Here is an 11,710-nt window from a genome sequence, read left to right as displayed (position 1 = left end):
CTAAACTGACTAGACACGCCCTGATTGCCCAATCACGGAAGATCTGACTCACCTAAGTTCAAAGGTCACTGGTGAGTCAGGAGCACCTGTTGTGGTCACGTGCTACACTAACTGACTTGTCCAATTCTCTGTTAGTATTAGGGGGTAAACGTAATATCAGTTCAACGGGCGACGTCATTATTACGAAAGATAACACGTCCATTGTTTCTGTCTTTTTGGCTATTTTGTGCTATTTTTCCAGCGACCTATGGAGACCCCAGACCGGTAGAGACTACGAGTGACCGGGAAACGCTGTGTGTGCTTTGTTTGTTTGTGTACATGTGTGTTTCTACTTATCGGAGAAGTCAGGACGTCTGAAAACAAAACTGTACATCATCCCAACATCTGCTCGGAGGTTGCGTCCAGTGTGAGTCCAAAAGTCATGTTGACATTTCTTTGTCGACAGCATGAGAAGGGTCGGTTAGGATGGCTAGATCCGTCCTCAGTGAATTGCATTGTATATATAGAGAGGTGTGTTATAATGAGGTCATTGATTGTAACAATGTGCGCATGGTTGAACAACATTCTTTTAATATTTGCTTCGCACTATAGTAGAATAAGGTACGTACTAGATATAGATTGTAAACCCGTTCAACTTTATCTATACTATAGATAGTATATAGATGATCGCTATACAAAATCCTACCTTTCAGCAGACGTGAAATATTCGTAAAGAGAAGGAAAACATTACGTCATCTTGTTCACGAAAAACCCGTACAGATAAACAAACAAACACAGTTGAATTTACAGATATTCACAGCAAACTAAAATTACCACAGGAGTGACAGCATTCTTTCGCATACTGTTTGTGAGAAGTACTGTTTGAAATGTTACAGACGTGAAAATAAACAAACGGTAAAATGTACAAGGCACTTTGAGGCGTTGAGGGCTGCTTCAGACGTCATGGACAGGCCTAAGGCCTACGTCACATTTCTACCCGGGGCCCGGCCGGGCTGTTTGAGACGAAAAATTATGCCAGTAAATGTGGACAAAGCATCCTGTTAAATAATTTTTGGGTCCGTTAGGTGTTTTTGTAGTCTGTCTTTTATGTCATACTTTTCGTTCCACAACACAACTCGACCGGGCCCCTTTTGTGGAAATGTGACGTTAGCCAAAGGCTTAGGTCCCAATTGCACCGGTGCCCAGCCGGGCTCCGAAGCGACGAATTTGTCCCAGTGACTGCCGGATACCTGGGGTACCCCTTGGTGTAACCCAAGGGTAGGTCACGGCGTTTATTTGTTACCGTGTCCGGGTTCATTTTAAATCTGACTTAAAATGAACCCGGGTCCCGGCCATGTTCAATTATATCCCGGGTGCCGCAAGGTGTCCCAAAGTGCCCGACAGTGCCCCAAAACAGCCCGTGAACTGCCCGGAAGAACCCCCTTTTACAATTGGGACCAAAGCCTAAGCGTGCTTGCTCCAGTCGTAGTAGGCGTACTTAGGAGCGTACTCCGTCGGGCCCATGGTGTATTTGTCCTCCTTGTCTTCGGCGAGTGCTACAGGTCCTTCCGTCGACACCGCAAAGTAAGGCGGGGCTAGAACACATCAGGTCAGCTCGTTAGAACCATATCTTCGCGATTCACATCTTCCATAAACTACCTATTGTCGTAAAATAGAAAGCGCTACTTTAACTTCTCGGTGCTTCAAGCATGTGTGTCATCTAAACGTACACCTTCCATAAACTACCTATTGTCGTGAAATTGCATGCGCTACGTTGAATAAGTAAGTACATAGGGATGTCTCTAAAGTTCGACTGGTAGCAGCGTCACAGTTAAGCACCTATGGGTATCTCATTAAAGCTGCGGCACGTTGTCGACGTCGCTACGTAAGCAATTCGTCCGGGTGCTCAGCTAATTTCATCGATAAGAATTTCATCGATCTGTGTTTTGTTATGTTTTAGTCATACTTGCATGTTTTGCACATTTGCATCATATTCCCGTTGTAAAGTTCAAATCAACACAAATTATATTTAGAACGCAACGATGCCGACAACGTGTCGCAGTCCAGTGAGATGTCCCTTTAAGGCTAGGGTCACATTTCCAAACCGGGGTCCGGCTGGGCTGTTTGTGAAAACGAAAAATAAAAGTACTATCTACCCAGGAATATACAAAAATTATGCTCCTGACTAATTTTTTCTGTTCTTTGTGTTTTGTTGCCTTTCTTATCATATTTTTCGTTCCCGAAAGCTACCCGATCGGGCCCCGTGTTGGGAATTGTTACCCAGGCCTAACCGGGAGAACCCGTCCAATTGCAATTTTAATAGGATAGTTCAATTCTGGATAGGGCATCTGAGGTTGGGGCTGCACCCGTCTTTCGTTATAGGGCTAGCAACCCTCCCTGTGCAAATATACCCTCTGCAAGAAAACTAGCTGCCCTATGTGCAACAAGGCACTACAATGGTCTAAACGAAGAAACGAACTTAGTACATACGTGGTGCACTGGGGTCAGTGGCTGCCGGGTACGTCCACTGTGCGAAACCGAGGTCGGGGTACAAAGACTCATGGGAAGGTGGCGGCTGTTCTACCGGATGTAGGGGGAAAGAAGGGGCTTGTGGGTAATAACTCTTCAGGGGGATGGAGCCAATGGTGATCGGCATCTCCACATCGAGGTTCGTGTGCAGTCCCGGGATGTTGACGATGAACTGTGAAGAAGAAAAAAAAAACATCTACATAACTTGAACCAAGTACATTCTATATACTAGTAATGTCCTTGCTTGGACGTTATGGAGAAATTAAACTGTTGGTCAACTAAAAAGACAGGACCGACCGGGAATTTTTAATGATCGCTCTGTCCTCTTGAAATATATGGAACCCAAATGCTCTGGACACGAGACTTTATGAGTGTGACGTCAGCAATGGGTCAAAAAAGCTGTTGGAAGACAATATCGCCCCCCGTCCCGGCTTAGACGTCTTGCACGTTATTAGGGCAAATGTCAGTAATACGCGCTTACGCTTAGGGTCCATATGTAGCGTATAAGATTACTTGCGACTTGTACAAGCCCTTTTCTTGGAAAATGTGAGAGAAATGTTATATGGATGAGACGACGCAGGATGTGCACTTTCAGATTTGATAGAAAACTAAATTTTTAAGCCCTTGTAGACCCCGTAATTTGAAGCCGTCAGTCGCATAACTGACGTCATCAGGTAATCTTCAAGCAGATCCTACGGTAGCATAAGATAATATCAAACGCTGGCAAATGAGTGTAACTGCTTAGGAGTGTGTATTGGCTTCGGTAGCCAATGTATCAGGAACCAATATAGTGGCATTGTTTGAAAGCATTTTGACGAAATCTTCCACTATACAGAAATAATTGAAATTGGACTTTTTGGACACTTGAGATAGCGGGCTACTATGTAGGATGAGTTGTTATGACCTGGAATATTCACGGATGATAAAACCCTAAACATGCCTATCTATTTACATTGTCGCCTATATAGATAGCTATTGATGTCCTGTACCCATTACTGACAAGGCAAAGCAATGCTACTGACATGATATTTCATATCACAAAACTATAACCATTGTTATGAAGATGAAAAAAATATATACCTATCAAACATTTAACATATAAACATTTATCTACGAAATAGCTCCACGTGGATCACTTCTTACCTTGACCTTGTACTCCACGTCAATGATGTTGCAGTATCGTTGAGAGGAGGGAGGGATGGCAGGGATAGGAAGAGCTATACTGCTCAGGTCAGTAGCGTCCTTCGCTTTGCAGCCCAAGGCCTTTATTTCGCTCAGCGTTTTATGCTGGCGCCTCCTGTCCCTGTGTGGGGAGGTAGCGACGCATGTCGCCTTCTGCAATGGCAAAATTACAATGAGATACTAATTTTTATTGACATGACAAAAGTACAGCGACTTTCGTAAGGTCTACATGTATAACAACTACTTACAGTACAACTAAAAACACATATATGAATATCTATAGGTATGAAATTAATAAATCAACATATAGGGTCTAGCATGTCATTTACACTAATGGTTCTAAGGTATAAACATTCGTGGATATATTTGCCTACTTGTACACAGTGAGGATTATAGCCTCCCAGAATGTAGTTGAGTTCTATCGAACAGAGAGTAGCAAATTCTTTATAGCAAGCGGAAATTTACATACCCAACCGGTCAAGCATGAATTATGTTATTTTTCAATAAAGCTTTTGTTGATAGCTAAAAGGAGTGCCAAATAGTGTTTTTGGAAATACATTGTACGTGAGAAAAGAGAGCTGATTCGATAAAAAACACAAATAACAATAGAAGAGAAACTTCAATTAGTGTAATGCTAGACTAAAGCCCCCTTCACACTAGAGCACGAATGAGCCGGAATGCCGTCCGAATGAAAATTATTTTCTGTCCCTGGCAATTTCTGGCAATTCGTAGTGTGTTCTAACTGCATTCCAGCTATTTGTGCCCGTTCTTTTGGCTGGCCCGAAAGTTTTTGACATGTTAAAAACTGTCGAGGTGCATTCGAAGTGGAGAAATATCGAATGGCATTCGTAGTGGGTTCTAAGTGTATTCTAACTATTCTAACTGCAGTATGACCGCATTCTGCGGTATTCTGACATTATTCGAAGCATTCTTATCTCATTCGATGGAGAACCGAAACGGCAAGCCACCTCAAATCCTGCCAGAATGTGGCCGAAAGAATTTCTTGAATGCCATAAGAATGTCTAGAATGCGCTACGAATTCACAGGAATAGACAAGAATTTTCATTCTGACGGCATTCCGGTTCATTCCTTCTCGTGTGAAGGGGATTTAAGGCCCATTTGGAATTCCCACCCGAATGGCCCCGAATATGGCACGAATTTTGCAAATACTTCATTCCGGCTGGTTCTGCTTGATTCCTGCTGATTCGGTTTCAGTGTGAAGGCCCTGTAAAGCTGGTACCTCGCTAGACCGTACCAAATTACGCCAACAGATTGCACCAACTTTGCGTATTTGTGCCAATTTTTAATCTCCAAGCAGATCTTGCTGTGGCAAATGGGAAGGAGTTTCGCCAGCAGGGGACTTATTGGCCACAGCTGTGGCTAATCTCCTTCCCATTTGCCACAACAAGAACTGCTTGGAGATTACCAATTTTGACTTGCAACTAATTTTTGTATCAACCCAGATGAGCAGGTGAAACCTCAGTGTCACCTCGGAATTAAAAAGCTATGTACAGTGATGAAAAAAATGCACCAAAAAGAGATTAGCAGTCACTGTGATCAAATGATTTATGATACTTTGCACACAATAGGTGAGATACTACGAGAAATGTAAATTGTACTGATTTTCGCCATTTTGTGCCTATTTTTTTTTCCAATTGCGACACAGTTTTTGAACTATGAACTTTTTGGAAATGAAAACAGAATTGCAACTTGGGCGACAAATTTGCAAGTGCCTATTTTTCCCGATCACGAAACAGTTTCTAAATCATGAACTTTTTGGAAATGAAAAAAAAATGAGAGTTTAGGCGACAAATTACAGAGTACACTGTTTACGTCTTCCCTATACTACAATTTCATTCTGCGAAAACGTGTGAAAACGTGCATACAAACCTGTCTGAGTTGAATGGTTGTCTCTTTGATTTCGGTGCCGCTACCATTCTTCAAAGTCCCGCTGAGTCTGACCATCTCTCCCGGACAGTACGCTCCTCGGTCCGTTTGGACCTGGAGTTCGATCGGGTCCGAAGCAAAGGGCCAGAATCCGAGCTTCTTCGAGTCTTGGGCAGCCGACGGTGTCTGTCAAGGACGATAGTTAGCGTAATGAAATTACAAATAAGCCTAGTACAGTCAAACCTGTATTTCTCCAGTCTCTTGAGTGGTCGCTATAGACAGATTTGACTGTACAAATGTGGCCACTATAGACAGGTGGCCACTATAGAGAAAATTTTGATCAATTGACCACGAGCAATAAGTTAAACATGATTTCAGTACCAACTAATCTTTCTCACCAAGTAACATTGTCTCGATCGTCTCAGAATTCAACTTAGCCAGCCAAAGTCAAATCTACGGAAAGTGATTGATATTGCCATCCGGAATGTTGCTAAATTCACACGTTTTGAAAACGACGGATACTTGTTACCTGGCGGATAAAGGTGAACTAGCGTTACAACCTCCCTGGTTATCAACCATAAAGATGTTCTTAGGTCATAAACTTGACTAAACCCACATATCTTAATGCAAACCCATTAATTGTGAGTAGTTGTTGTGACTAGACGAACATTGCTCGGTGAAAACAACATATCCTTACCATTGCGTTAGGGTCCTCGTTGAGATCATACATGTCCAGCACAGTGAAGGCCCTCTTGGTCTTCTTGTCAAACTTCCAGGGTCTGTCGATGATCGCCTCGGCGTAGTAGCGCACGTACCCGTAACAACTTTCAAAGGAGGTAGGCAGGCCTGCACTGGGGAGTTGGTACTGGAAGGGATAGGTGTGTTTGCCCGCCGGCAGTACAGGGGTGTCTCCGGACTGCGCCTCGCCTTGATGAAGAGAGAGCGAAAAGATTTTTTTTTAATCAGTTTCGTACGGCATGACGTTACCACCATGAAGATGAAGAGCGGCCATTCTGACCTAAGTCAGAAACATCAAGCTTAGGCAAGCTTCACTTCACTGACTCAATAGGCGAAGCAGGTGTTACGAGGCTGCTCGGCAAATTCCCTACCCCATTTGGGGCCGGAATGGTTTGATCCGCTCACACCGTACCATCGCACATGTGGCGGGTTCTTTTACGTGCCCGGGGTATGGCTTTCCCCAAACACTGGATCTCCATTTTCCTTAGCCGAAGCTAGTTACTCATTTTCACCTGAGTAAAGTGAGGATGGTCGTGTGAAGTGCCTTTCCCAAGGGCACAAGATTCTTTTGGCGACAGATAGCATACCATGTTAGGATTAACTGGCGTGAGTTTGGTCCCACTATCGGATTACCCTAGAAGTGCATCAGCGTTTTTGTCAGAATCTTTGAGAAAGTGTCTTACCTGGGCCCCAAAGGGGTAACGTGTTCTCGAAGTACACTTCCCTGCCGGTGTACACAATCGTTGTTTTTCCCGTCGAAACAACCCAGCGACATCGCGCACAGCCTTTCATCAAAAGTTTGATCCCTGCAGATACCGGAGAGGATTTTTTTCAAGTTTGATAAAAGTTAACATACGATGTTGCCATAATTTGCAAATACTATTTGGAAAGACATTTTTAATAGATAAGAACTGTACATTTGCACCTATGACCAGTAAATATCATTATTATTACCTACCAAATTACCTAGTACCTTGACGTCGGGTCGTTAATTGGGGGACAAAATAGATAGATACCATTACAATATGGCCAAAATCGTCTATTCAAAGACACCAATGCAATGCCACCATAATCTTTTACAGGTATTAATATATCACTTTTACTGTCATTGAGATCACTATATGTTGTGTGACGACTTGGTTTACGAGTAGACATTAGGAGTACGGATACAAAAATCTACAGTAACTACAGACATAAATCGTGCATGTGATGAGGGGGAATACAAGCTTAGTCACGTTTAGGACTGCATCATTCCTATTGCAGCGCCACCTACCGGCGTGAAGTAGACTGAAGCAGTCTGAACTGCAAACATTTCCCCTGGGGAAGTGGGCTTAATACCTACCAATTAGCGTTCAGGTAACTGTTTTGTGCACAAAGAACTTACGATATACAACATTCGGTAAGATTCAGACAGTCTTTGTATTCAAACCACAATTGGTTTCGGAGAAATCCAATGCACTTCCAACCCTTACCTCTCATCTTCATATCTTCATTCAGTTCCACTTCTACTTGTCCCCTGACGACTTGTCCAGCTTGATACACGTCCATGTTCTTCTCGAACGTGATGTAGAAGGAGTTGAGAGCCGGCATGGTGTCTTCGGGTGGTCAAAAGTTAATCTATTAAATCTGCATGGGACAATTAACACAACCTTTAGTACATGGTTTACTGTAAAATAGGAAATTGTTCACGGTCCGTGGTTTTATGGTCGCGTTTTTTTTCGCGGTGAAGATTCTAAAAAAAATCCACTTCGAATACTCTCTAGCGCGAAATTGAATCCCCGTGAATTACAGTATAATCTCTAAGCAGATCTACCAGAGGGAAGACAGTATCCAGTACCTGCGTCATAACGGTCATGGTTTATGGTTTATGTACCAGTGGAAGACTATACATGGGCAAACTTAAGGTACAAGTCTTTCGCTCAATATTAGAGCCAATTCTTCTTTTTATGTGCTGAAACTCCAGCTAGATGTTGTTTTTTCCCTCATTTATACTGTCTGTTGCCACTGGTACATGGGCCCCTTTGGATATGAGATTATTTATGTACGCAGGAGCTAACGTCTAAGCAACGCCTCTATTCTAATTTATTTTTCACTGAAGAGCTAGCCAAACATTCTGTCCTTAGCGATACGGAAGTTCTCCAAATAATAGGGGGTGTGCCCCTTTCCACAAGGTATACCAACCTACTTTCATTATTCGAAGGGGAAAACTCTTATTCCTGTGATTTGTCACGAGATGACAAAATTTTGCTTCATCGCAGTTTGCTTTTCCTGATTTTTTGGCGTCCTACGTTTAGGGGTTTACCTGAATGGCACTCAGCGCAAAACGTTACTAGAACGCCTGTGTGGCCCCCGGGTACACCTGTGTCATGCCCCAGTAATTCCAGTATCAAATGTCAACCATGTTGACACTATCTTACTATAACTTCTGGACCCTTAGCTCGAACTTATAGTCCACATTTCGCATACAGCTGTGATCAGTTGTCAGACGAACGTACTTGTTGGCACAGGATACTAATCTAATAGTTTTGACATTCGCTCTTTTTATCGACATGATGTGCCATGGCGACCGCCTGTTTACATAGCCAGGCCTCCTATGGGGGGTTCTGTCCATAAACTAGAATTAGAAGCAGACATCTAGTAAGAGTAAAAAGGGTCTACCTATAGCTAGGCCCCAGCCTTTCTATCTTTAGCTATCTTTCTCGGTCGCTTCTGTACCCCCAAAGTCTTGATGCCAGCCATTTTACCTTTAACTCTATCGGTCGCTTCGAATTCGGCCTACAATGATCTAGATCTATACGATCTATAAGTAGCTTTCGTATTGATCTAGATCTACAATGCGAATAATAGGTCCATGTACTACTACTAGTAACGTTAGTCTAATGTACTATCATTGTTTAGCAAATTTACAAGCAAAATTGTTAGACGCGGTTTTGAGGATTAGCATTTGTGTATGGTTCCGAAAACTGATACTAAACTTTGCACAGGGCTAGCATTACCCTTACGTTAAGGTTCCGTTGTTAATTTTCCATTGGGACAACAAATGGAAGTATTTGTATGGGGAGGGCGATGGACGGTGACCATAGGCGAAAGTTTAGCGCGTCACAAGATATTGTGATCATCCTTATGTTAACACTCACCTGATTGTCTGCCCAAACTTGAAAGTGGTGCGTCTGTGTATAACTGACTTGTCAGTCCGCCCCTTTTAAGCACTAAACTGACTAGACACGCCCAATGATTTCCCAATCACGGAAGAGTTGACTCAAGGAAGTTCAAAGGTCAGTGGTGAGTCAGTGGCACCTGTTGTGGTCACGTGCTACACTAGTTAGGGTCTTTTGTAGTTTTCCAATAGTTTGTCAGCAAGGTGGTAAACGTAACATCAATTCAATGAACGATATCCTTATTACGAAAGATAACAGGCCTTTATTTTGTATCTGTTTTGGGGCTATTTTGTACTATTTTCCAGCGACATATGTGGGTCTGGTAGGGACTAGGGGCGACCAGAAAAAGCTGCGATCTGCTTTATGATGCCCTTTATAATACTTTAATAGCCTCCATAGCAGGCTCTCTATGGATTTTTTTGGCACTTTTGCTGGCCATTTCTTTTTGTACTGGGTCGCTGATTGCTGGCCTCTCTCATAGCCGCCCATTTTAGACCCAGTACAAAATGAAATGGCCAGCAAAAGTGCCAAAAAAGTCCATAGAGAGCCTGCTATGGAGGTTATATAATACTGCGCTTTGTCTGAGTCTGTGTTGTGTGTCTGTGTGTTTTCCTTCCTAACTGTCAAATACGTGAGTACAAAAGTCGTATGGACTCTTCTTTGCGGTACACTGACCAACCGGCCATGCATGAACGGGTAGCTATAGGGTCATGTGATATGTGTTCGTAATCCAAACAAGCGCTCGTTTCTTTGTTATTTAGTTCCGTTCTATCAAGGACGTTGTGTGATGTAACGTCCTTGGTTCTATAGGACGTTCTCGTGAGCATGACTCATTAATACAGCGGTCTACATTTTTGGGGGGCAATATTAAACGACTGGACAAGAGTTGCATCGTCCTTGGACATCAAGTCAGAGGCCTCTTGTACAAGGGAGCTTTAGGAGAGAGCTTATGGCGCATATGCTCGTATGGTAGGGCCTTCACACTGAAACCGATTCAGCAGGAATTAAGTAGAATCCGTGCCACATTCGGCCGGGAATTCCAAATGGACCGAATTATTGCCTCTTCAGTCTTTACACGAGAGGTGGAATGAGCCAGAATGCCGTCTGAATGAAAATGCTTGTATACTCCTGGGTATTCGTAGCACATTCTAGAAATTCTCACTGCATTCCAGATATTTGTGTTCATTTTTGTGGCCGGCCGGTTCTAAGTTTCATACTAGAATACGCTCTGAATGCCGTTCGATATTTCTCCACCGCAAATGCACTTCGAAAGTCTTGAGCACGACAAAAACATTCTGGTCGGCCTCAAGAATAGGTGCAAATATATCTGGAATGCAGTGAGAATTTTTAGAATACATTACGAATTCCCAGGAATATACAAAGGATTTTATTCAGACGGCATTCTGGCTCATTCTGATTCGAATTCTCGTGTAACGGTGCCTTAAATGTATACGTAGGATCATATCTACTATATATTAGGAGGAAGAGACTTCGTAGTTATGTTAGGTTTTGATATCAGGCAACGAAAAAGACCCAACACACCTTTCGAGACTGAATATAATTGTGACCAGATATACTTACTAGCTAAATACGCACTAATTAAGCAGTTAACGACTAAGCGCCATGCTTCGTCTTCTGTCTGTAGTTGCCTACTACTATTATTTTTTTTTCACATAGGGTAAAGGAATAGAAAAGTTACGAATGACTATACACGTACCTGAAGAAGGCAATGACAAATATTTTTCAAGCTTTCAAGCAGAGGTTACGGGAGTCTTTGAGTAGTGGCCGCAATGTTTTCATATGCATCCCTGTTCAATCAACCCCTAACGCCCTCCAGGACGTTGACATTTGACCCTTACCTAAACAAACGGGCTTGAAACTGCATCGTTGAGTTTGCTGTGACTTGTACATCATGTATGACCCATGTACATTAAACTTTTGATGACCTTTATCAAATTTTAGCGTATTTCACACCATACTACAGTTTTATTCCGTAACGGCTGCTATGTTATCACTGTTTTGTCGTTTTATGAAGACATAAACAAAATTCATTCGTTGAAATAAGACACAAATCAAAACTGCATTTTGAAAATCTTCAAAGAAGAAATAGAATCTTTTTTTAATCAGGCGAAAATTAATAAGCGCGCCGATGTCATTCATAAAATTCACTTGCTGTTGCCTTGTATAATATTAACCCGTATACATCCACACAGGTTATTGATGGATACATATCCTCA

The 11,710-nt window shown here is 42.6% G+C and overlaps 1 protein-coding gene across 1 annotated transcript; it reads right to left on the bottom strand.

Annotated features, from left to right (window-relative positions):
• Positions 1-548: 548 nt before the first annotated feature.
• Positions 549-11,485, bottom strand: LOC118403736 (arrestin domain-containing protein 17-like). The gene is made up of 8 exons (XM_035802536.1): positions 11,191-11,485; positions 7,788-7,941; positions 6,999-7,121; positions 6,275-6,504; positions 5,581-5,763; positions 3,652-3,843; positions 2,470-2,680; positions 549-1,574 (listed from the first exon to the last, which is right to left on the bottom strand). The coding sequence occupies exons 2-8, from the start codon at positions 7,903-7,905 to the stop codon at positions 1,444-1,446; spliced, it is 1,188 nt and encodes a 395-aa protein (XP_035658429.1). The 5' UTR covers positions 7,906-7,941; positions 11,191-11,485; the 3' UTR covers positions 549-1,443.
• Between the last annotated feature and the right edge of the window lie 225 nt (positions 11,486-11,710).

This window comes from Branchiostoma floridae, chromosome 16, assembly GCF_000003815.2.
Source record: "Branchiostoma floridae strain S238N-H82 chromosome 16, Bfl_VNyyK, whole genome shotgun sequence".
Lineage (NCBI taxonomy): Eukaryota > Metazoa > Chordata > Leptocardii > Amphioxiformes > Branchiostomatidae > Branchiostoma > Branchiostoma floridae.
Note: the sequence above shows the minus strand (reverse complement) of the source record. Positions and strands in the feature narration are given on the sequence as shown.

Excerpts from the sequence above, each read along its gene's own strand:
- LOC118403736 (XM_035802536.1), bottom strand. The coding sequence starts at position 7,905 with ATGCCGGCTCTCAACTCCTTCTACATCACGTTCGAGAAGAACATGGAC. Across the intron at positions 6,505-6,998 it reads GTTACCCCTTTGGGGCCCAG|GCGAGGCGCAGTCCGGAGAC; the intron begins GTAAGACACTTT and ends CTCTTCATCAAG. Across the intron at positions 3,844-5,580 it reads CAACCATTCAACTCAGACAG|AAGGCGACATGCGTCGCTAC; the intron begins GTTTGTATGCAC and ends TTGCCATTGCAG.